Below are 27198 nucleotides of genomic sequence, written 5' to 3'. Positions count from 1 at the left end.
CATACAAAAAATAAATACTGAATTCATATTTGCGTGTATGAGTGTGGTGGGGGTGAGGGATGGGCTTGAGAATTTAGAGTCACTGTGCACTAATCTGTTGTAGCTGAAGTGAGAGGAGACATTCACGTTCTGTATTACACTGTTCTTAAAAAAATTTCCTTTTCCCTAAGGAGTTTATATAGCTTTGTAATTTAAGGAGCTATTTCAACTGGAACACTTTCATCTATGAATGCCACATGTAGGTGGGAGGAGAGTATTAAAAGTAAGATTAAATTAAGCATGGTATTTAATCACTAATGTGAAAAGGTAACCATTCTTTTTGTATCATACTAAATTATGTAACCCTGTTACTAACCTGAACTTGTTAAAGTGTTTACAACACTTGCTTAAGTTATATGGGGAAAGCACTATTTCTCAGCCATTGAAAGCCTTGTAGGAGAGGTTTGAATTTAAATAGATTAATTGTATAAATTTAAGATACAAAAGTGGTAAAGATAGTGCAGCTTATAGATGATCAGAATTACAAACAGCAAGTATAATTCATACTGACATTTAAAATATAAAATGCTGTTGAAATAAAAACAATAAAAAAGTTGGAAAACTGCAAAATCTACGTAATTACTCAATGTATATGTCTCTTTTTTAAGAGTAAATGAGGGACTTGACAAAATATCTATGAATTTCATGAAGTCTTAGTAAAAAAGCATTTTAAAAAGATATATGTATTTTTTCAGTTATATGTAATTTTTCTGGATTCTTTTTCAAGCCTTTAAAAAGTTATTCAGAGAAAAATAAACCATTTCCATGTTTCATGGTCTAGACCTCATAAAAAATTAACAGAATGCTGGAAACCCGATCAGTGCATGTATTTGTTTCACTGCTGGTAGCTGAGTTTTATTAAGTACGTGATTTTGTTGAAAGAGCTATGCACGTGGCATGCAGCCCTGCAGGCTACTTTATGGGAATGTCACATGTGTCTGGAGTTGGGGTTCAACCCTAAAACCTCAGAAAAATAACCAATAGACATTACAATAGGCAGATACCAGTTCTTCAAATTGTAAGTGGTCTATAATGCACTGTGGTCTTTTCTATTTGTTTAAAGTACAGATGATTTTTTTTTTTTAAAGTAATGAAGTTACGGAGGCAGGGAGAACAGCTGACTTAAAGAGCAAACATTCTAAGAAGTATTTGTGCAATAAGTTAAGAAGCCAGATGGGAATGCCCTCAAATCGATTTGAAAACCACTGCAACCTCAACAGAAGATTTTTCAGTCCTTGTGAGGGAGAGAAGAGACCAGAGGAAGAATGGAGGGAGGCACGGGGTGTTTAGGCAAGCAGCTAGGCCAGCAGACAGCAGGACTAAGGTGATCCTTTTAGTTCTTCAGGTTTAATTTAGTTACTCGTATGCTCCCCAGGAAGTGCAGATGGGGGATGGGAATGAAGAAGGTAAGCATAACAAATGTTAACTTCCAAGACAAATTGATGAGTGAGTCCAAATCAAAACACATAGGACGCATAATCCAGCGGGTCCATATTTGGTGACCATAGTCTATAGCACAGTGAGGTTCAGAATCCTGCTAATGACAGCATTTGACTCCGCTGTTGCTCTATGAATTAAGGCTTACTCCAAACAAGGAGGTGTAACAATGAGAAGAGACCGCAATGCATTAGGACCAGGGAGCTCAGGATGCCTGCATGTTAGAACTCTGCACAGGCCTCAGATCCTATGGTGAACTGGGAGAACTAGGAACACAAGGCAGGCAGAGGTGTAACTTCATGGGCGACTGGGGGTGCAGGGACTTCATGCTCCAGCCTTACATTGTCACTGAGAATTCCAGGTGAATTCTCCAACAGGTTGGAGGCCCCACGTGTTGGTAGAGTGGTCTCCCAGTCACTGCAGGTAATGCCTTAAGAACACATATATAGATTAATTGTATAAATTATTATATATCCTTTTCAAGACTGTACAAAAGCCCTAGCAACTAAAATGGAGAACAGATTCTTTCTTAAGGCTCTTCCTCAAATGGTTTTGCATATGTAGAAACCGACTTAGCCCTGTATTCATTTGTTCAATTACCAGTGGTGTTCTTTTAATGTTTAATATCTGCTGAATGATTAAGCAAGGAAAACCATCTTTATGCTCAGAGACTGTGACTGAAGACCTATTTTTCTCTACCAAGCAACAAGCTGGATATCCTTCATCCTGGGGAAATGGCATCAGTGATAGCTAGGAAGAGTGAGCAAGGAGCCATGACAAAGCCATGAGAGGTGACATTTTTAAAGTGTTTTTTCAGGATTACGCATTCTACATACAAAATGACAAAATTACGTGGATGTTGAATTTAACTTCTTAAAGCAGAAATAATCAGGTGACTGGAGGTATTCTAAGTACAACCAGCGTAGTTGATGCTGTATTCACATTAATGAGAACTAACTCATTTCTGGGATAGATTTCTAAATCTAATATATAGTATATATATATTTATACATACATCTATAATAAGTACATATAAATACATAATTTTTGTGTAAATATATGTAGTTTTTTTTTTCCTAGATAAGGGAATGATTGCATGTTTAACACCTTCAAAAAACCCCTCACAGTGACAGTAAAGAAATAAACTGGGGCAAAAGCCACAAGGGTGAAGAGCATAGAAGGCTGTAAGCAGAATTGAAGCTTCAAGAAATTTATGGAAGATCAAAAAACAAAGGAAGTACATGTTTGAAGTGAAGAAATCTGTAGTTTAGGACACAGGAAATTTAGAGCTAAACCTAGAAAAATCCCAGCTCACAAAAAGTTTAGGAATAAGAAAGACTGCCTATGGGACTTTACTTTTTCCCATGTGATCTGTGAGAGAACCCTGGAATCTCAGTCTTAACCCATTTCTCCTTCTTAGCCTACGTCAGGTTCACTCCTTCATGGGTGCTACTGATCAGGGGTTGGGTCTCCAAAGTCCGAGTCCCGGGTCTTTGCTACTTTTATCTTGGGCCTCAGCCATCTTCACAATGTGGATTCAAAATTAAGCCAAACCCAGAACTATCAACTACACAGAACAATTTGAAGAAAAACCTGCATTCAGGAGACAAGAACAGGATGCTATGAAAAAGGATCTCTCACAGAATGTGAAGCAGCATTGCCATTTGAAAATGTGACTGGCAGTTTTTTTAAACGGTAGTAAAAGACAATGAGGAAGGAAAGCTCTTTACTGAAAAACGACATCTAATAAAAGAAGAAAGGATAATAGCATCAGGAAATCTGTTTTGTGACCTGTCATGACTGATTCAGGTGCAAGATCATCAGTGCATGCCTGAGTCGTCTGGTGCCAGTTTGGCTGTCTTTGACTATTTTGTTATTTGACGGTGTGTCACCCCACACAACATTTACTGATTGAAAAGGGGGAAAAGTCCTCTACAGTAGAAAGGATTACAGTGACTTCTTATAAAATAACTGTACGTGACATCATGAATAGTGAAACGGTCTGAAATGGAGTCTCCTGGTGTAAGTGAATATGAAGAACACAGCCTCACCTATGAAATACTGTTGCTTGGAGTGCTTGGCTTTAAGACTCTGGTTCTAGTCCTGTGCTCTCCAGTATGGTGGCCACTGGACCTACGTGGCCATTGGAAACATGAATTGTGCTCTAGGCATAGAGTATACACTGCATTTCATAGATACAGTACTCTAATAGTTAACACATTTTTTAAAAAAAAATTTGTATTGGTTACATGATGAAATGTGTTTTAGATATATTGGTTTGAACAGGATATCTTATTAAAATAATTTTACCTCATTTGTTCTTAAGAGTGGCTATTAGAACAGTTAAAGTTTATACGTGGCCCAAATTATATTTTTGTTGGACAGCACTGCTTTAGATCTAACTCCCAGTTTACAAAAATTCAGGTCACAGAGAATCAGGTTAATGACCCAAGAGGAAGCAATTAAGTAAATCCAGATTGTGGAATGGTCTATCCTACAACTGTCCTAAACTGTCAAGAAAAAAAATTAATGCTTTAAGACTAAAGAGTTATAGCAAAGGCACTGTAAACAGATTGGATTGGGTCCAGAAGGGAGGACACATAAATGGCTATAAACTTTCTGGGAATAAGAAGAAAACGTTGACTATCAACTAGCCATTAGATGTCTTGGAATTATTACTGCTACAGCATGCTATTGTGGTCATGTAGGAGATTGTTCTTAACTGCACTCTGTACGATTTTGTAGTGACAGGTCTGTCTTTGGAATGACTGAGCAAATATGTGATGAAGAGATCAAGGACACTGGATACGGTATTTAAAATCGCTGCATCTAGATAAAGAATTGCATTTTTCTACATGTAAGTTTTCTTATTAAAAGGCAAGTGTCCACTGTATTAAGTGCAAAAGGATGGCCAAAAATTTTACATTTTCTATTTCTCTTTCTTCATGTGTATTTCTTATTGATAAAAACTACAGGGGTGCCAGGGTGGCACAGTCAGTTAAGTGTCCAACTCTTGGTTTGAGGTCAGGTTGTGATCTCAGGGTCGTGAGATCAAGCCCTTCGTCCAGCTCGGCTCCACGCTCGGTGCAATGTCTGCTTGACATTCTCTCTCCTTCTGCCTCTCTCACTTATGCTTTCTCTCTTTCTCTCTCTCACATAAATAAATCTTTAAAAAATACAATACATAATTGTATAATATCAAATAACATGAAAATATTAGCAGTCTCCACTGTAAAAGTAATTTTCTATGTACATTGATATTGATTCAGTTCCTTCCTTTCTCATCAGTGATCATTTACAACTGAAACACCATATGCAAAATGGTGATGATTATACCAGTCAGCATTCTACCAGTATCATTAACCCTGTAATTTTTACTCATGTAAATGTAAAATAATAATTGAATAAAATTGGACTCTACCATGGATATTCATTGTAATTAAAACATCAAATTATGAAAAGAAAAATTACTTATATAATAACTTGTCATAGATTTCTCCTCCATCTAGGTATCTGAACAGCTTTATAGCAACTTCGCAGAACTGCATTTTAATGCTACGTATCTGTCTTGTTTGACTTGATTTGAAATTTATACTCTCCTTTGTCTTCCTAGAAACAGAATAATCTCTAGCAGTTTAAGTGCAGATCTAAAGTGAAGGTACTAAAATAGAATCTCAGCCATCTAAAAAATTGCAAATACACCAAACATTAGTTATAAGTGATACAAAGTAGACTGTTCACAAATCTCAATGATCTGGAATTCAAGGAGCATACAAAAAATTTCAGTAACACTTGTATAATTTTTAATTAAATGCATATACTTGATAGCCATTTAACGTTAAAATGGACGCTATTCGTAATTTGGAAAAATTGTCATAGAAAATACATGTTTTTCTTACTTTTTTGTATCGTTTTGTTTTTATTATTCACTGATTTTTGATGATGGAAACTTCACAAATGCTAAGGTGTTAGTATTTCTATTTAAATAGGCAATGCAGCAAGGTACCTCTCTTTTTAGGTACACCTTTTTAGATCCTGAGTAGCCTACAGTCTCAGCCACCATTGATTAATGAGTAAGTTCTCAAATAGCAGACTTAGAAATCAGCACATTGTAAACTAATGAAACAGGAGTGAAAAATGTTCATTAAAACTAACGCAAAAGAGGAAAGAAAAAACTAACAAGAATAGCACAGGCAATTTTGTTGCTGTTTCTGAAAGAAACATTTGTTTTAAAGTGCATACATTCATATGTTGACACCATTGTATTGCTGGTTTTTCTACTCTTGATTCTAACGTATCTTTTGCAAGAATCTGACTATAATTCTATATGATTAGTGAACTAAATATCAAAATTAAGTTACTATGTGACAAATGTGAATAAACAATTTAAAAACATGGTTAATAAAAATTTCAAAGAATTTCTTTAACAGTATTGATTGATCCTTGAAATCACAGGAAAAAATTATCTAATGGCTTAATGTTGCTCTTAATTTTATAAGACAAGAATTTTGTTAGGTTAGTGAAATTTATAAAAATTATAGGATAAATCCATATGTTTAATACATTTGGGCATTTTAGTTTTGATATGCATTACCAAAAAATTCCTCTAGATGGCAGTGTTTACCACAGTTAGAAAATACTTTAGCCCTATTTTAACTTTTAAAATTTTCTCAAATGAGCCAAATTGTAACGTAGTAAAAACTTCAGTCTTCAAGTACTCAGTATTTCCTCAGAATTTTTATTTTTCTCTGAGTGAATGTTTAACCTAATTCAGCTAGAGTTTGCTCATTTATTAGGTTATTATTGCAATTTAATTTGCAAATTTCCAGAAACTATTCAGTTGACCCAAAAACTTTAGAATAAACATATATGTGATCTGTATCTTTGGAGGAATTAAAATAAGTTCTTGAGACTATGATAATAAGGATGAAAGAAATTTTAGCAACTAACAGGAGTTGGTTTTTTTTTTTTCCAGGCTTGTATATAATCATAGATTTTAATAGAGTTATAGATGCTTTACTGGGAATTAGAATCTTAGAACCAAAGGAAGTTTTCATCTTCTATTTGAAATAATCGTAGTTTAATTTTTTGCCCTGATGAAAACCCAAATGAGTCAGATATATAACAAAATCTAGGGCAATCACGTTTTGTCAGAGAACTGTGGGTGGGGTAGATTTTTTTAGTACTATGAATAATAGAAATGATAAGGGTATATAAAACTAACTTACACTAGATATATTATGCACTAGCATAAAACTAGTAAAAATGCCTCACATATACATGAATCTTAAATTTTCTGGAAACAAGAATGGACAGAAATGGCCAAGTTCAGGCCCTATGGGGTTGGAAGAGATTTCTTCAGATTTCAACTAGTATTTCAGAGAGATAATTTGTAACCTATTTTGTCCATTTTCCTGTGGGTTATCAAATGAACTCCAGTGGTATTTTACCTTTTGCTCTGGTGATTTAGACACTTTAAATATAAATTAAATCATAATATATGAAAAATACAAATGCTCTTCTTCTAAAGCAGCCTTCCTCAACTTTGTCACCACTGCCAGATTGGGCTAGGTAATTCTTTGGAGGTGGTGTGGTGGTTGTGTGTGTGGGGGAGGGGCTTAGGGAAGTGGCGGGGGGNTTATGTGAGTCAACATACAGTACATCCCTGGTTGTACATTAGAGAAGATTTAACATCATCCCCGGCCTCCATGTACTAGATAGCAATAGCAAACAGCAGCAACCCTTCCCATGAGCTCTTTCCTCTCCACAGACCCCTCTTCCCATGCTCAGTTGTGATCATCTAAACGTCTCCAGACACAACCCGAGCTGAAAACCATGGATATAAATGTTTGATTTTTCTTCTCAGGTATTCTCTCTTACAACTATAAAATGCCGATCATGTTAGTTCAGTTCATGAGTCCTTCAGTGGGTAAGTTAGGAGTGGGGTCAAGCAACATTACTGAGTTGCTGTGGTGAATTCTTACATTAGGATTCTTGGTTGCAAGTGATAGTTCGCATAAAGCTACTCTGAAGTGTAGCTCTCGCACCGTGGCCGGGATATGACCGGAGACCAACAGTGAACTGGAACCGGGTAATTCTCTGCCATAAGGGATCCTCATCTCTGATTCTTTCTGTGCATTTTCTTCCCTTCTGCAACCTTCCTTTGGTTTTCTGACCTATGTAATGAAAAACTGCTTCTAATTCCTCCCGAATACATAGTTCAGAGTGATTATATCTTGGAATATCACTGTTTTGGACTCAGGTTTTTTAGGGACAGAGTTTGCTGGTCAGTCTTGAATTTAATATCTTCCTATGTCAAGAGTTGGCAGAACAGGGTGGGTCCATCAGCTTCTGGCAGGGCGGGAGGAGTCCACACCGTGTGGACATGGCTGTTTTGCTGACCATAGGGATGGAACATGGGGAAAAACATTTCCAAAAAAGGAAGTCTTGTGAGCATTGAAGATGACCCATAAGGTGTCCACACATGTGTTTTATCACCCCCTTGTTGGTACCTTCTATACTCGTCAATGGCGTGGTGCTCTCACGTTGCTCAGAAAGTGTCTGAGCCCTCCCATTCTGCCCACAGAAGACTGCCAGGCTCTCCAAATAGGCTTCCTTCTCACTGCCAGTTCAAAGTCAAACTAAAACTTAGCTCAAGATACCCAATCTCTGAGGGAAAAAAAATTTAAGTTAATATGTCTAATGTGTAAATTCTTCAAATATCTGAGCAGTATTTCCATCAAAAGAACGCTTGGTAACAATCCCTGTGTGGTAAAATGGTAGGTATAATCCTTTTCCAATGTTTTTGTCTTTTTTTTTTTTCCTGTGGGTCACGACACTTCTTAAGATTCCTCTTAGGTTCTTGCTACTTAAACTATGGTCCACACACCAATATCAGGATTGCCTAGTAGTTCAGTAGAAATGCACAACTTCAGCTCTCACCCCAAAACTAAAGTATCAGAACCTGTGTTTTATTTAACAAGATATATAGGTAATTCATATCTATATTAAAGTTTGAGAAACACAGAATCAGGTTAATTCTTATTTAAATCACTAAGTTGACTTTAGTATAATATTAGGCTTGAAATAATAAACTCAGTGGACGTTCTGGACTAACATGAAGATAGATCAAAATCAACTCGATTGCTGGCATATTTATTTATGAATATTATCAAGAACTCACTACTAAGTGTTTGAACTGTTCAGATTAATGTCACAAGCAAAATTTTTTAAATATAAAATATAAAGGAGAGAAACTGAATAGTTGGCAAAGTAGAAAGGACTCACAGGCTAGTATGCCTCGGCTGAATTACACTTGAGATGCAGACATTTGAATATTTCTGTGCTGAGCATATAGGAGGTTTTAGAAAGTCTAGTAGGTATTCTTTTTGTATAGCGTGGTTCTTAAATAGATTTTTGAATGAACTAGTGAAGATTAGTGACACTCAATTTGTCCCATATGAGTTTAACAATTTCATGTAATTCTCATTTTATACTTTCTTAATTGTGGTATTTACATGAAGTGTCACTTGGTGGTTAAGATCTACTTATCTGTTGTAATATACCAAAAAGTCTGTCTAGTTCCATGGTGAGAAACAAATATTACTGAAAAATAATCCCATTATACCTCTTCACCATAGCTGTTGAAGATACCTCTCTTGGTATAGTTGTTATTCCCAGAAATTAACAAATAAATTTGCAATTAGGTCATAGATTCACTAACATTGCTCTCAAACATGGTGCTCTTTACTCTCCAAAGTCAATACATTGCTTGAATATTTTTGTGATATAAATGTTTATGATCTTTTTGAAATTATAAGAGGCATTTCTTGCTTTTTGTTATATTTTTACAAGTGATTTTTTCCAAAGAAAATTTTCTTAATTAGGCTTTCTTACAAGTTCCACGTAATGTGTCTTGTAACATACTATTTTTAAAGGTAAATCACATATGATGTGTCCTGGCTTACTTTAAAGCAGATCTACCCCATTCTATACAGTCAAGAAGTATCTTTGGTGAATTTTCAGCAAGGATTAAAAGAGCCTCAATCTTTTATGGCTGGAGCACAGTAAATTCATAGGCATAGGATTGAAAAGATGATGTGCATTTTAGAACCTTTCAAAGGAGTGTATTAGTATACACTACAGAATCAGTTTTTCATTTAAGAAGAAATTAAAGAATTATGTGTATACACACAATTTTTGTAGGCAGAGTGGTATTGACTTAAGTCCCAGTCGAAGCATAGCAGTATCTTTTAAAGGCTGAGCAATCCTTATATCTATTACTTGGGTCTTATCAGTGATACTGAGTTAAGCCAGGGCTGCAGGAGTCAATGGAATATGCATAGTCTCCCTGACTCATCCTAATTCAATTAGGGGGAACTGTGGGTTGAATTTGGTTCCTGAGAGGAGATTATAAGAAAAACGAGGCTTATCCATCCTGCCCTATATTAAGTCTATTTATGTGCACATTATGTAACAAATTGGGCTCTTAGAAGAATATCATATGAATTTGTCCTTAAAAAAAAAAAACAGGAAAAAATTATAGGTATGAAGAAGTTTGGGAGGGGGGCTATAGAATGAGTTACTAGAATGATGTTACACGTAATATGAAGTTCTGTTTTCAACAACATACTCTTACTGAGAAAGTACTGAGAGAATTAAAAACTTGTACTGTATTTTAACTTGACAAAGTCCTAATATTCAAGAAAATCATTTTCCCAGTTATCCTTGGGCAGATGCTGTTGTGCTTGAAATATGTTTTTGTCTTGAACATTTTTCGATCTCTATTTTTAAGTGTAAACAGAGGTGCTTCCAAATATGCACGCTATTTTTGCATCTTTGGACATTGATTTAAATATGAATTGAATAGATCATAGTTGATAGTCTAAGACTTTTTACCCACAAAAATGTCATACACAGGAAATAGGAAGTTTTTGTATGTTCTATTTCACTTGGAATAACATGACTTTATTTTTTTTTTTTTNTTGGAATAACATGACTTTAAAGTGATCAAATTAAAGTTAAGCATATATTCTCTCTTTGCAATCTTAACACCCCTTTTTCATGTTTTCTTGAGTGATTACCTGTATACCTCTGATGACAGCTTTGTTATGTCTGTATATAACCCTAAGTCTTAAATAACCAATAACGAAATTTGAAAATTCAGTATTTCCTTTATATAGTAATCATGATAAAATAGTTGCACTGGAAGATGTCAGTTAATATTGTAATAACGTTAGAGATACAAACCTGACATCTGTAATCGTTGTCAGTCATAAAAATACAGCAAATTGGGATAAATTTAGTTCAGTCATTCAAACAGAATGAAGCTTCTTGTCACCTGCTTTCCTTTGTGATTTGATTACCTTGGACTAGGTTTTCCTTAAAGAAAAAGAAAAAAAGGGGGGGGGTATTCAAAGGAAAGAGCTAATAGTGAAGCAAAGGAATTATTCAAGAATCTTACTACACTTTGCCAGTTTGCACAGCCTTAAAAGGTGTTAATTTTCTTTCTGTGGTGTTAAAATTCTGCATTGTCATTTTCTAAACAGTGCTAATACGAATCACCTTTAGTATGCTTCACACAGTTTCCCCCAGAAGTACACTACAGTAGTCCAGCCTCTTTTGTGAAATGGGGACAGTCCTACGTGCTATGACGTCAGAGCCCCTGTGATTGATTAATGTCCTTAGACACAATAAGCTATATGGATTAAAGGAACTTCAGAAGTATAGGGCATGGAAGTATTTTTTAATTTAATTTTTAACTTTGAATACAATATACAATTAATATATTAGAGATGAAAATTTTAGTCTTGAAATCCTTGAGGTCATTTGATCATTCCAAATACCACAGTCTATCTCTTATATAAAATGTGTTTTTTAAAAAGCCTTTGGAATCTGAGTGAAAAGTAATTTTAAAATGCTGGATGATAAGTAGAAAATCAGATGAAAATCCAATTAAACAAGGTCATAATTTCGGTTATTAAATGCCATTACAAGGAAACTTTGGTTAATATACATAAACCGAGCAGCATTAAATTTTTGATATATAAACATTTTAACTTGACATCTGTCTCTATAGAAATCTCTAATAGCATTTTAGTTTTCAGTCTGCTGGCTGAAGGTGACTTAGCTTCACAAGTGTCCCATGACTTATATAACACGCAGAGAACACCAAAGGCAATTTTACTACAGCCCAGACGACATAATTCCTAAGGTCCTAATCAGGTACAACACAGGCGAGAACTTCATAATTCCTGGCTGTAGAGCACATGCATTGACAAAGATGGATAAGGGTTAAAGAGATCTAACTGGAAGTCTAGAATACATATTGAAAGCTCTGTATTAGAAGTCATAACTGGAAATCTAATATTTTATTAAATTCACTAAGGAAAATGACTAAAATGCAGTAAAACAACATATTCCCCTACAAAAACTAAAATAACTGCTTCCCAAATTCATAATTCTGCAGACACAACTTTTGAAATAGAGGTGGATTAGTGAGCAGCTTGCATTATGCACATGTTCTACATAGTGTTTTGGGCAGAAGCCTCAAGTTATTTTTTTCCTGGAATATTAATGAGATCTCTAATTGTAGTTCTCACTCTATAGTTTATAAGTTGAAATATAATAGGGCAAACAATAAGCTTCAGTAATTCTGGCTTTAAGAGCTGGTACGGTTAAAGAATCTCAATAATTTAGAAATGCTAAATAAACACAAAATAGGGTGCACCAAAGTCAGCTCTATTTCTGTATACAATTTCCTTCGAAAATAATCTAGAAGTACTTCTTTTTGGGGGCTTTGACCTGTAAGTTCCACTAATTGGAGTCTCATGGTCATAAATTTAATCATGTGATGATTTTTTCTCTTCCCTAACCTTCATCTGTGTTCTAAGATTTCCTCTATGAGCATAGGATAATAATGGGTTCTGACTACAAGTCAAGCTCTCCCTTAGCAAACAGAAACAATTACGCTTGGTAATAAGGTTAAATAATTATTGCTAAGCTATGTGTTGCGATTACAACAGAACTTTGAAATGACTACAGTATGATTAGAATAAGAATGTGAGATAGCATGATACTTATGAAATGAGCTGGAAAATGGCTGTGCTGTTGTTTATTATAAATGTATTAGGGTGATGGTTCATTTATATTAAACTAGTCCAAAGCATAAAGTAGGTGACGATTGGAATAATACACTAGCTTTAACTTTAGATTTTGTGGATGGCAAAATAATCATCACTGATAAAAGAACTCCTTTAATTCACATTGTATCAGGTAATATTTTTTTTATTGTTAGATACTTAAGCAGCCCTTTTTATTAAATTTGTGTATTCTAATCCTACAAAATACTATTATAAGAGTTGTTAGGCTATTTAAAAACAATATCGACCTATTGCTTGCAAGAAACTGGTTTTGTATTTTACATCTAAGGGATCAGCGTATTTTACAGTGGGCTTTTAGGCACTGCACTTTTACTGTGAATATGCACCGGAGAAGTTTGAATAAAAGGAGCTTATATTTTCATAGATGAGGGGAAATTGTAATGCCACATGGGTGGGTGGTTAAAAAAAAAAGGAATTATATACGATACCTAAGTTTGGTAGGCTTAGTGTTTTTTTTTTTTAACTTAAATATCTAAAAATAAGTTGTTCCGATTGAAAAAAAAATTGTACTAAAAAACAAAAGGTATCTCCTAAACATGCCATCATAGTACGTAACTATGTGAAGAGCTTTAATGCGTCTACAGCCCAGTACAGAATATGGAACACGGAGGTTTAAAATAAATGCTCTTTATCCGCCGTGTAAGTTAGAACAAGTTACTCAATCAGGCGTTAAGACCTTCTCAGACAACCTTTGTAGGTCATTCAAAAATATTTTTTGTGCGTTCCAAGTGAACTGTTATTAATGCCTCAAACTTAGGTATCTGGTATTGTAGGCATAGCCCCTTACACGAATTTTCGTGGTTTTATAATTTTAGAAGATCAGTCAAAAACAGTGCTTTGGGGCTAATACTTAGGGAATAAAGCTAATCCTTTCGGGAATCATTCCATTCAGCTCTTGTATGAAAATGAGAAACGTGTGAGGATATGCTACCGAACTGGTCAGAAGGGCACAGGGAAAGACAAGTAGTACGACATGTAAAGTTGGAATCAGAAGTGCAAAGGGAAAGGAAACGTTCTACAGTTTGGGGAGCAGCCGGACGGGACTCCTTCCAGCCTTTCGCATGCCAAGTTTGCAGTTGGGTGAGCTGGAAGCCGGTTTTGCCGCAGCCGCCGCGCGACCGAGCGAGCTCGGGTTCCCAGGTTTCTGGCCACCGCGGGAGCCGAAGTGCAAGGACAGCTAAGATCGGCCGCCGTGGCCCGTGCTGTTCTCCGAGATGAGACTCCACACCGCACGCCAGACTGGCCTAGGGCTGATCAAGGGAGTTCCCAGAGGTTGCCACTTTCCCTTTCCCCCGGCAGCTTCCGTCACCCTGCTTCTAGGAAGTGCTCAAATTAATTTTCTTTCCGGTTTTGATTGAGATTCAAATATCCTGTCCCGACCTTTCGCTCTCCGCCCTCTCTGCCCTTCTTGCCAGTGTTCCTGCCAGCAAAAGCCTCTAGTTGCGGTGCTGGGCATGTTGTCTGTTTAAGGCTCTCCGGAGAGCTGTTGGCCCGCGCTCCCTCCCGAGGGGGTGACAGTGTGTATCGTGCCTTGTACCCTGGGTTGACTCTTTCCCTTCTTTGCATTTTGGCCCCTCCATTTACTAAAGACAAGTGCGAAATGTGCGCCCGGAGATGAGCCGTCTCGGCGTCCCCCGTCCGCCCACCGCGGTGCGGGAGGCTCCCCGGATCCTTGCCTGCGCTCCCCGCCAGCCTCCCGCACCGCCCCGGGTCGTCCCACCACCGGTGCTCCGCCGTTCTCTGCCCGGCGCGGCACAGAGCAACCCCCCAGCCTGGCTCGCCGGGCATGAGAGCTGCAGCCGCGCGGGCCTGGAGAGCACCGGCATTTTCCTCCCGGGCCGGATCCTGCTGGGCATGCTCAGTGCGCCTCCTGGAACCCGGCTCTCCCGGGGCCAGGATCGGTTCTCCGGGTTTTCGCGTCTGCCGAGGGGGCGCTGAGGAGGGGAGGCTGGGAGACAGTCAGTGCCTTGTTCCTCGCCCCCTCCCTCGCGCCCAGCTGCGGCCGCCCGCACCGCAAGATGCGGGCCAATCAGGGGCTGGGGGCGGGGCTCGGGCAGTCACGCCCTCCCTCTGGGCTTATTGAGAGTTATATCAAGAAATTCAGTTCAGAGAGGAGAGAGGAGAGGGAGAAGGAGAGAGGGGCAGAGGAGAAGGAGAGAGGGGCAGAAGAGAAGGGAGAGAGGGAGAGCATGCGAGACAGGAAGGAGCGCCTCAGAGTCTCTGAAGCACGAAAGAGATAACCGATTAGGAATTTTTCAGGCAACTGTCATCCCGGAGAGCAGCCAGAGAATCACCATCACCTCAACTCTGACGTTTCCTACAAGAAGTTAGAGACTTAAGCAGAATTGACATCGGAGGGAAATGGTATGCTTGATGCTGTGGAAAATACCCCAGAGCTGAAGAAGTGCAACTGGATGTTGTGTGTGTGTGTGTTAAATACCAGAAGAGCCCAGACCCCGTGGGTAATAGAGACGAAATGTGGAGAGAATGACTAACGACAAATCTGTGAATTTGTTCTCTGGAGTTGCTAATTTGCCAGCCCGAAGCAACACATTTTACAAGGAGGAAACGTTTTGCTGCTTTTGATTTCTCCCCAAACTGGTGCTACCAGATGCATGGCTTTCTATGTGTTGGAACAAATCATTCCTAACTGCAGCATACCGGGAAAGGGGAAAGGTTGAGGCAACTAACGTAAGTGTAAAGTTTCGCATGCACAATTGTAAATTTTGTGTTTAGATATGTCCTCAGTGTGGACGAGGGATATTTGTAATTGGGTAGACGGTTGGGGCAGAGCTCACCTACTAGGCTGTATCTGCATCCCTACCTGCATCACTCTGCTGGAACTAATCGTGGGCATCAGCTACCGTGCAGCCTAATGCAGATAAGATTAGAGCCTGGGAACTGACCAGTTCTACTCAAGTAGGTAGCTGTCTGAGGCTTGCACTCATTTAAATTGCAGTTAGGGAAGCATCTAAGCAGAAGCCTTTTTACCTGCGTTATTGGGTTGCAGTATTTATGTGTGGCAGATGTTACTAATATTATAACCAGGGATGAGGGTTAAGAAACTGCATTTTTTCCTCTCTTTAATGCTCAGTAGAAAATATTGTGCTGGTACATGGAAATGTTAGCTGCGTTTCACTTACATCTCAACACTCTCTTCCACATCTAGGATAAGGAATCCTGTTTTATACATTTTTAAAAGTTTTAGTGTGTTTCTTAATCCAAATGGGGAGAATTTGGCAATATGGAGAAATGAGAGCAAGGTCTGGGCAGGAAATTTGAAGTCTTGGTATTGTGCTTCTAGGCAATGAGGATATGTAGTGGCCGGTGACTACTGCTTCTGATGCTGCAGCAGCATGTCCGGATGCTTGTTTCCTAGTAAGACTGGATTAGAAGGCAGTTGAAGAACTGGGAGGAAAGAAAAAGATAGTCTTTTTAGACGAAAGAGATGACTCAGTGTAGCAGAGAAGAAAACATCACATTTGACATGTGACAAAGCAATTAGCAGGAACCATAGCTAAATACTTAGTGTTTTTCACTTGCAACTAAAAAAACTAAGGGAGGTGGGTTAGAAGCCAGGAGGCGGATAAGACAGGGGGAGGGGAAGAGGAGAAGGCAAGAATGCACGTTTTGAATTAAACAGTGTCCTGAAAAACAGTGTGGGTGAACACAGGTAAAAATAGCAGCTGTCCTTAATTCAAAAGTAGATGAATTTGATTTTCTCTGGGAAATGCAACAAGCAGTAGATATTTAGTGTTTTCCTCCACAGAGTTAACTTGCAAACAGTGGCAGAGCAACTGCCATGTTTACTAATATGCAGTGGAAAATGTGTTGTGATGTTTCATGACTGTGTGTTTGTGTTTACTGAAGAATAATATTGTCTATACGATTGTGTTGACAGTGGCTGTCTCCAAATAAGCGATGAGATGTAATGCATCCTCCAGTCCATGCACGCTTCCTCTTGCAATTCGTGCATCATTCCTCAGTGGAAACCTTTAAACCCTGAAATCCGGGAAAAGAAAATAAATACATTATCATGGACCTGAGGGATTTTTACCTGTTGGCTGCTCTGATTGCCTGTTTAAGGCTGGATTCCGCAATAGCTCAAGAACTTATTTACACTATTAGAGAGGAATTGCCTGAAAATGTGCCCATAGGAAACATACCAAAGGATCTGAACATTTCTCACATCAATGCTGCCACAGGGACCAGTGCCAGCCTTGTCTACAGACTGGTTTCTAAAGCTGGGGATGCCCCTTTGGTGAAAGTGTCCAGTAGCACTGGGGAAATTTTCACAACCTCCAACAGAATAGACAGAGAAAAACTCTGTGCCGGAGCCTCTTACGCTGAGGAAAATGAGTGTTTCTTTGAACTTGAGGTAGTGATCCTCCCCAATGACTTTTTCAGGCTGATCAAAATAAAAATAATTGTCAAGGATACCAATGATAATGCCCCCATGTTTCCATCTCCTGTCATCAATATTTCCATTCCAGAAAACACTTTGATCAACAGCCGCTTTCCAATTCCATCAGCAACAGATCCTGACACAGGCTTCAATGGTGTACAGCATTATGAATTGCTAAATGGGCAGAGTGTTTTTGGACTGGATATCGTGGAAACTCCGGAGGGAGAGAAGTGGCCACAATTGATTGTTCAGCAAAACTTGGACAGAGAACAGAAAGATACCTATGTGATGAAAATCAAAGTAGAGGATGGAGGCACTCCACAGAAATCCAGCACTGCCATACTACAGGTCACAGTAAGTGATGTAAATGACAACAGGCCAGTGTTTAAAGAGGGTCAAGTGGAGGTGCACATTCCAGAGAATGCTCCTATAGGCACCTCTGTAATTCAGCTCCATGCCACTGATGCAGATATAGGCAGTAATGCTGAAATCCGGTACATTTTTGGTGCCCAGGTCGCCCCTGCAACCAAAAGACTCTTTGCTTTAAATAATACTACTGGGCTGATTACAGTTCAGAGGTCCTTAGATCGCGAGGAGACAGCCATTCACAAGGTGACAGTGCTGGCTAGTGATGGCAGCTCCACACCCGCTCGAGCAACGGTTACCATCAATGTCACTGATGTAAATGATAACGCTCCTAACATAGACCTCAGGTACATTATAAGTCCCATCAATGGCACAGTGTATTTATCTGAGAAAGATCCTGTCAATACAAAGATTGCCCTAATTACAGTTTCAGATAAGGACACAGATGTGAACGGCAAAGTGATCTGTTTTATTGAAAGAGAGGTCCCATTTCATTTGAAGGCAGTGTACGACAACCAATATTTGTTAGAGACCTCCTCTTTGTTGGACTATGAGGGCACCAAAGAATTCAGCTTTAAAATTGTTGCCTCTGATTCTGGGAAGCCCAGTTTAAATCAGACTGCCCTGGTAAGGGTTAAGCTTGAGGACGAAAATGACAACCCACCAATTTTCAACCAGCCTGTAATTGAGCTGTCAGTTTCTGAAAACAACCGACGTGGGTTATACTTAACAACTATTAGTGCCACAGATGAAGACAGTGGGAAAAATGCGGACATTGTTTATCAGCTTGGGCCGAATGCCTCCTTCTTTGATCTGGACCGAAAGACAGGAGTTTTGACAGCCTCCAGAGTCTTTGACAGAGAAGAACAAGAACGATTCATTTTTACAGTAACTGCCAGGGACAATGGGACCCCTCCCCTCCAAAGCCAAGCGGCTGTGATAGTTACTGTTCTGGATGAGAATGACAACAGCCCCAAGTTTACTCATAATCATTTTCAGTTTTTTGTGTCTGAGAATCTGCCAAAGTATAGTACTGTGGGGGTAATCACAGTGACAGATGCAGATGCTGGAGAGAATAAAGCTGTGACTCTTTCCATTCTAAATGACAATGATAATTTTGTGTTGGATCCCTATTCTGGAGTCATAAAGTCAAATGTCTCATTTGATAGAGAGCAGCAGAGTTCCTACACTTTTGATGTCAAAGCCACCGATGGGGGACAACCACCCCGCTCCTCTACTGCAAAAGTCACTATCAATGTCATGGATGTCAATGACAATAGCCCAGTTGTCATTTCTCCACCTTCCAACACTTCTTTTAAGTTGGTGCCCCTCTCGGCCATTCCTGGCTCTGTGGTAGCGGAAGTTTTTGCAGTGGATATCGACACCGGGATGAACGCGGAACTGAAGTATACAATTGTGAGTGGAAACAACAAAGGCTTGTTTCGGATCGATCCAGTAACAGGTAACATTACTCTGGAAGAAAAACCGGCACCTACTGATGTGGGCTTGCACCGTTTGGTGGTCAACATAAGTGACCTGGGATACCCGAAGTCTCTGCACACGCTCGTGCTTGTTTTTCTCTACGTTAACGACACTGCTGGGAATGCCTCCTATATCTATGACTTGATTCGCAGGACTATGGAGACCCCACTGGACAGGAACATAGGGGACAGTAGTCAACCCTATCAAAACGAGGACTATCTCACCATCATGATCGCCATCGTCGCGGGTGCCATGGTGGTCATCGTCGTGATCTTTGTCACCGTCCTGGTGCGCTGTCGCCATGCATCCAGGTTCAAAGCAGCTCAGAGGAGCAAGCAAGGTGCTGAATGGATGTCCCCGAACCAGGAGAACAAACAAAACAAGAAAAAGAAAAGGAAGAAAAGAAAGTCTCCCAAGAGCTCTCTTTTGAACTTTGTTACAATTGAAGAGTCCAAGCCCGATGATGCGGTTCACGAACCTATCAATGGGACCATAAGCCTGCCGGCTGAGCTGGAGGAGCAAAGTATAGGAAGATTTGACTGGGGCCCGGCCCCTCCAACAACCTTCAAGCCTAACAGCCCTGATCTGGCCAAGCACTACAAATCTGCTTCTCCACAGCCTGCTTTTCATCTTAAACCAGACACTCCAGTTTCCGTGAAAAAGCATCATGTGATTCAGGAACTCCCTTTGGACAACACCTTTGTCGGGGGTTGTGACACCCTTTCCAAACGCTCTTCCACTAGTTCAGATCACTTCAGTGCCTCAGAGTGCAGTTCCCAAGGAGGCTTCAAGACAAAGGGCCCCTTACACACCAGACAGGTAAACGAGCACTTTTACTGGTCTATAAGTACTGCATACAAGTGCCCAGTCAACCAGTATTAACGTGCCAGTGTGTCTATTGTTTTGGTCTAACTTTAGCTTAGTTTTAAAGAGGGAAAAAAAACTTGACCCCTTTTCTGTTCCTCTGGGGCTCAGTCAAGAATTTTTAGAACAGCTTTGAAATTTCTGAGTTCTGAGAATTATTTAACCTCCCAGTTTCCTTCAAATGGCAAAAGATGAAAAGAGGAAGTAATTCCAAAAATGTCCCAAGATAATGTTTGCTGAAGAAGAAAACCTGTCCTGATATGCCAAATTCTGCTCCTGGGGTTTCCAAATTGACTGCTTCAAGATTTTCACGTTACCTTTTGATCTAAAAAGTCACCTTCAAATCCCAAGTTTTAAATGACGTTTGAAGGTCTGACTGTAATTATTTTGGAGCTGTGGTTGCTAAAGGGGTTAATTTTTTTTTAGTCTCTAAACAAGATAGTAGATTATTAAATGCACATCAGCTGTGAAGCACATGATTGTCGATAGATTGCAACGAAGCCATATAGGAAGCTTTCTCTTTGATTTCAGATTATTTCATTGTAATATAGTAAATTGGGTATTGAATAGAAAGGTTGGCAAATTGTCCATAATGGCCAAAGTACTCTTTCAAGAAAAAAAAAATAAGGAATGCTTTCTCCCTGATATAACCAATTTATACAGAAAATAATTAATCCCTTGTAAATATTCTCCCATCTTAGTAATGCATAAGTGATCTGTCATAACTCATTTTAAACTGTGAAATATGCCATATGAAGAGGGATTAAGAGGCTGAGAAACTCATATTTCAACCAAATCCAGAATTAGTTTTTCTTAGGTCTAATAATTCCTTGTTAATAAAGATTTAAATGCAGCGCTGTCTAATTTATTTCACTGGTGCTTGTCTATTGCCCTGAAATTTGGGTGTCAGTAACAGCCTGTAGATGGCACTAGGGTATCATGTCGCTGGTGCTGGCCAGGTGCCAATCCCGCAGTAGCAAGGAAAGGGGGGAGGGAAGGATCAAGCTGGTGCTACAGCCAAAGATACCTTTTATTTAATGATAGTTGCTCTGGAGCAACTAGCATTTAAATTCATCTGCTTGCTCTTTTGCGATTAGCTCTCACCACACCAACTTTCTAGGATTTTGCAATCCAAGTGCTTGCCTTGTTGGTATTGAGTCCACCCATGGTAATGGCCCATCTGAATTTGTTGAAAACAAGGAATATACAGATTTCAGAAAATCAAGGAAAGCAAAATAAATTTACAGGATAGTATTGACAGTTGTTGATTCGTGTTTGAAAACTCAAGAGTTTTTCCTTTGTTATGTGGGTGTGGGGTGAGGTAGAATGTTTTACTGAAACTCTATTTCCCTCTTATAATCTAGTGTTTATTGCTCTGGAATGACTTTAAGGTTTGGTGATAATAAGATATTCATAAAAATAATTTTGACAGTGAATCACATAGATATTCCCAGAACAGTAAGCATAATGCTTATGATTATTCAACTGCAGTCTCCACTTTTTAAAGTAAAAGATTAGATACCTAGAGCATTCTAGAAGTACACATACTTAGAGCTCGAATGCACAGAATGAAAGGAATTAAAATAAGTCCCTATAGAAATTCTTGAGGAGAATATGAAGTTATTCGACAGAAGTTCAAGTTGGAAGGACGCATTTTTATGTTAACTTACTCAGCTTCATAGAGAGCTTGGTGTTTTAAAACGTAGAAAAGTTCCGAGCTTAGTAAAGGTTTATAAAAGTTGGTAAATTCTTAATCACGTAAAGTAATTTATGAAGCCAAATGTGAAGTTGTTGTTAATGAAAAGAAAGAAAATGGCTTTTTAAGAACTTTACTTTTAATGTGAAGGTCACTCACAATATACCGAGATTTTGTGATTTGCATAATATCTTGGAAAAACCTAACATGATTGAAACTCTTCCATAAATTCTGAAATTTGTTTTCCAAAGGAAGACACTGACATTCTTCCGACATCATCTTTCTTTTGATGTAACGCGGTGTTCATTGCATTGACGTACAGGCCCACTTTTTCTGACTTCTCCGCAAGAGTTGAAACTATATGTAGTACAGTGACATAAATGTTAAGTGCATTTCAGCAAATTATGGAAAAGAGACTTTGTTGAGGCTTAGTCATAAGAATATTTGTATGATGTAATCTTTAAAATAGGATGCTGACTAATTCTCTAACTGGAACTAAAGTGCATTTTAGACATTCCTTGAGACCATGTGTCACTGTGCAGTTCTCGCTGTAGGCATTTTGATGTTCAGACATAGCTGTAATTCACCATTATGATAAAGAGCTATTGAAATGGCTTTGCTTATACCTCTTAGAAGTTTTCATGCTGAGAAAGAAAAATTGCAGTGTTGGAGAAAAGGGATATTGGAAGTAAGGAGAAGTGATGGTGATAGCAAGATGTACGATTTTGGTATAAAAGAGGCATATTTTCTATGAATGAAGAACACAAATTATATACTATCCTTTTAGTTTTCCTTTTTTAACTGAACCACATGAGTGTTATCTGAAGATGTTCTAGTTAAGCTAAAATAAAAATTCTTTTTTTAGCTCCTTCACTTCAACTAGTGGCTTTTATACAAAATGTGCTCCTGAAGCTACACGATTTTGAAAAGTAGGGTTTATTACAACAAAGGCTTTCAAAAGGAATTTATAAACATATAATCTGTGAAGATTTTTAGTTGAGTGGGCACAGATTGCGGTTAACAGGAATACCTTTCACTTAATGGTGCTAGGTGATGTGTGAGTAAAATGCAAGACTTGAGTAAAGGGTTACCAGATTTAAATATCATTAATTTGTATCATCTATACAATGAAAACATAATGTCTGACTCTTACACCGTGAGTTTGCTTACAGTGCGTTGGTTCTTATTTTGTCTTCTATTCCCCTGCTGTTTTGCCTTGTGTGACCCTGCAGAGAACATTGGAAACCACATTCCTCATCCACTCTATTTCACTAAGCTTTCATTTTCCTTGAATATAGCAAATCGGTCACTGGATTTTCCACGAATTATTTCGCATGAATTTTTGGAAGTACCCTTAGCATTCACAGATTGAGTGAAATGTCCCTTTAAAAAAAAAAAAAAGTGAGGTCATGTCTTGATATTTATTCACAAAGAAGCAGAGTTTACTGTTACAGGGTTAAGAGGATGACAACATAACCAATTCCAGTAGGGCTTTAAGTGATAAAGCTCACTGGTATATTTTTCTAAAAGGAAACTATATTCTTAATGGATGTGATTTTTATAAAGTGTGATATTAAGTTTTCAAATTTTAGGGTGTCTCAGAATCACCTGGAGGGTTTCTTAAAACAGGGGTTGTTGGAGCCCCCTCCCAGAGGTTCTGATTCGGTGCCATTGGGTTGGCCCCGATGGCACCGAAAATTTACATTGCCGACAAGATCCTAGGCCACGATGATGTTGCTAGTCCAGGGACCATACTTTGAGAACCACTGCCTGAGCACCCTGGAATCAGAACCGTCAGCTCCTTTCCTGTTCAGATTTCCAGAGTACCTGTTTGTGCAGGGCCCAGCTCTCAGCTCGCTTATTGACAACCTTTTTATTGTAGCTGGAGGGGCTTTCCAGTAAGCTGTTTATTGCTATTTCCCAACCCAGTTGACAGCATTTGGGGAATTAATTTTCTTGGCCCCAGTGTGCTTTTTGTGAAGGTATGAATGAAAAAAAAAATTTTTTTTAAGTGACCTATTTACATTTGACAACTTCTTCCAGTAATAAAACAATCTGTGAGAGTTGTACTAGAGTTTGGTTCTGGGTAAGCTGTCGTGTTTAATTTTCTAAATGAAATGTTTAGAGTTTAAACATCCTGACTTTAACTGTTCACAATTGAGAGTGTTGGCTCATATATACATCTGTGTATATACTGAAGAAATTAGACATTGAAAATGTGTATGCATGCTATACTCAAGTGTATACATGTACTTGTACTGTGTAAAGGGAGTTGCTTCTAGTCCCAATCATTTAGAGATACTATACTACGTTTATGATTACTTTTCATTTTTGAGGAATCCCACTACAACCACTAAAATGCTATGTCATGTAAAATGTGTGAGGCAGTCATAGAATTGCTATTTAGGGGGGTGAAAAAATTCAATTGAGAATGAAGGGAACAAATCTTAACTAATGTGAGGCTAGTAAAAAACATTCAGGTACTTGACTAAATTTTGCAGTCTACTGTTGACAGTTGAACATGGGTGGCATGTGGAGAAAAATTGCTCCCCCAAATGCAAATTATATTTAAAGTGCTGTCAGTTGCAATTTTTATTTCTACTCCTTCCCTTTGGCTAAGTGCCCTATGATCATGAAATGAGTTACGAGGCAAAGGATACCCAGACCCTTTGGATTGATTTAGGAATTCGAAGTGAGGATGAGCCATCTATTCAAACTGGCTACCTTTCCTCTTGGATTTGTGAGACAAATACTTGATTTTTTTTCAACTTGATACAGCCAAGCTATAAAATTCAAGGTGCACTTTAATGTTCATTGCTAATAACCTTAAGCAGAGTAAAAATAAAAGTTGCCACTGTATTAAGCATGGACGTGTCTTCTGATTACTGAATATGTGTTAACATAGAGAAAACAATTTCTGCAGTTAAAATATTATCTCCTAAACTTTGCAATTATTTCTATATATAGAAACACTCTAAACTGATGTTCCCTTAGTTTCAAATGAGTCATCCTTATGGTGTCACAGAACAGGCTTTAGCATCATTAAAATTACCTTGCAAGTATTGTACTTGTGATAATGTGTTATAGTCTTATGGTATATGGGTAGTCTTATTAAATATTTCAAGCTATAATGCATCTTCTCATGATAGCACAAATTAAAATATATGTGAAATAGTCAAATAGAATTTAGATTTAATGAAAAACCTCAAACTTAAAATCACATTTCCTCATAACTAATTATGAATTAGTTTGACTCTTGAACTTTCATTTTTCATGTTGACATACATGAGATGTGTGTAAACTATGCCCAAAATATTAGAAATGGCCTCTTACTGAGTTATTTTTTCATATTATATTATCTTACATGACAGTACTGAGGTATGAAAGTGAGACCTGTAAATTATTTTCTCAGAAGCTCTGTTTCCACAGTTTTATTTTGTTTTTCAGATATTTTGATTTCCAATTGTTTTTTGGTTGGGTAGGAATGCAGAAATCCCTCAAATGCTAAAAACTGCGGTGGTCGTGTTGGTCTAGCGGTACCAGACTGCGTGTTTATAGGATCGGGGGCCATGTCAACTGCACTGCGCTTTTTTTAGTACTTTCTCAGTTTGACTTTGTCAGAGTTGAACTCTTAGCTTGTGTATTGTTACAGACCAAAACAAAACTGAGTTTGGTGAATTATTTACCACTTTCACTTAAAATCCCTGGAGTAAGCATTCTCTGAATTTAGGGTGGTGTCTTCTCTGAATTTAGGGTTTTCTTGGTGGAGCTCCTTTATTCAAACTACTCTCTTGCTAATATTAACAAGTCAGTTAATATCGTATATAGTCAACGTAGTTGGAAACTAAGAATTATTTAACACAGATTTTTAAATTATGGCTTTCTTGACAGCTGACTTTATGTTTAATATATTTTCCAGAATTTTACATACCAGGGCCCTAAAATTTGCTCTTTTTTTGTTTTGTGTTTTTGCTTTTTGTTCGGTTTTTTTGTTTTTTTGAAATACGACTCTAATCACAGGCCAGATGTTAGTGAGAATTTGGGACTGCGAGTCAGCAAGGGGCTTACTCTGAAGTTTTCAGTATCTGGAGGCATAGGAGTTCAATAACTAATGTTACTCACGTGATGCATCCTTTGTAATACTTAGGACTCCCCAAATCTGCATCAGATCACAGAGGAAAATCCAAATCTAGAAAGAAGATCTCTCAGGTAAAGACTCTGCTGTTTAAGATTTCATCAGTTATTTCAGGTAGCTGTTCAATCTGTCAAACATTTCATTTGGAAAGGAACACATGCTTTTTACCTTTGTTTGATACAAACCTATTGGGTTGTCAGTCATCAGAAACATAGAACAAGAAAGACATATTACTATGATTGACATTTTGGGTTTGATTTATATTCTTTTTTCCCTAAGCCAAGATTGATTAAAATGGAAATTCCTAAGTAAAACAACTACCCTTCCTTAACAGTAAAGAATGATGGCAGGAACAAGCTGGGAAAACAACCCATATTTAATCTTTCACTCACATTGTTTTCCTCTAGACAGTTTGTATCCTATAGACAAGAATTGTAGCAGAATTAGTAGAATGTTCCGAGCCATAAAATGACTTTAAGGCATTCAGAACTTGAAGTCATTCATTAGGGATGTGTTTTTACATACTTATCTATTATTTAAGTGGCACGTGAAAATACTTCCCCTGATCTTTAACAGTCTGATTGATTACAGCGCCATCAGCACATGTCACATTTAAAATGATGGGCTTGGGACCACCCGTACAGCTGGGGGTGGTGGGGTTATAAGCACCATCTTTGAGACATATTTGACTAATTCTTTCTAGTCATTTTACACTTGTTATTCTGGAATTCCTTGAGAAAACAGGTGAAATTTTCTTTTTCTTTCTTTCTTTCTTTCTTTCTTTCTTTCTTTCTTTCTTTCTTTCTTTCTTTCTTTTTCTTTTTTCTTTTTTTTAACTTACCTTTTCTTAAAAGAAGTCTACTACAGTCTCACCACTCATTACTTTATACAGATTTTTAAAACTATATGGGCGGCAGGGAGATGGAAATTTGGTGGATTTTACCATGTTTGCATATTATCTTTTAACATTCTCCCATTGCTTGTCTTCCTATCTGGCCATCTCTGCCTTTTAGTATTACACTGCTTGTGAATATCCAGTCTCTGGCTTTTTTCAGTCTGTTAGCAGTTGATTAAGAAATACTCTAATCCCTTCCAGGATATTGAGAAACTAATGGATTGCAAAGTATTTGGGTCTTTAAGCTTCAATTGTAAGTGGTATGAAGAATTGTCATTGAGCTGATATTTGCGTGTATCTCTCCCAGTGCTGGTTACTTTGCCTCCCTTTTGTCCTCCTAATCTTCAGCTTTCATTCTAAGAATATTTATTTTGGTCGGAAATAAGCATGCCAGTGATAGATATTTGGGATTCACCTCCAAATGAATGCCATCACAGACAGGGAAGTTCTGGCACATTTTGCATAGATCTGTATGAACACAGTGAACCCTTCATAAGCTCTTAGATTGCAGGAAATCAGTGCTGAAAATTAAGTGGGGTTTTAAAGATTTGCAAAGTAGAGAGCTTTGTATAATGCTGGTATTGCAGGTGCCTATTAAATATGAAGTAAAGGCTTTGTAATACAACTAGCTAACACATTTCCCTCCACAGTAGAGTGATTTATTGCCTAGAGAATTAGTCTTGCCTATTTTTTTTTCCAAATGCAGAAACATTGGAA

The 27198-nt window shown here is 38.0% G+C and overlaps 1 protein-coding gene across 6 annotated transcripts in view; it reads left to right on the top strand.

Annotated features, from left to right (window-relative positions):
- The first annotated feature begins 14733 nt into the window (after positions 1–14733).
- The window catches only part of PCDH9 (protocadherin 9), an 892769-nt gene continuing 880304 nt past the window's right edge, over positions 14734–27198 (top strand). For 3 of the 6 annotated variants that reach the window (XM_034665277.1, XM_034665276.1, XM_034665278.1), the window contains exons 1-2: positions 14735–15329; positions 16540–19710. In XM_034665277.1, the coding sequence (XP_034521168.1) occupies positions 16675–19710 (3036 nt within the window). In that variant the 5' untranslated portion in view covers positions 14735–15329; positions 16540–16674. Of the gene's footprint in view, positions 15330–16539; positions 19711–25598; positions 25661–27198 lie in introns of all 6 variants that reach the window. The other 3 variants (XM_034665279.1, XM_002913049.4, XM_034665280.1) reach the window with 3 other exon arrangements.

This window comes from Ailuropoda melanoleuca, chromosome 7, assembly GCF_002007445.2.
Source record: "Ailuropoda melanoleuca isolate Jingjing chromosome 7, ASM200744v2, whole genome shotgun sequence".
In the NCBI taxonomy this organism is placed as follows: Eukaryota; Metazoa; Chordata; class Mammalia; order Carnivora; family Ursidae; genus Ailuropoda; species Ailuropoda melanoleuca.
This window is presented reverse-complemented; position numbering and strand designations above follow the sequence as displayed.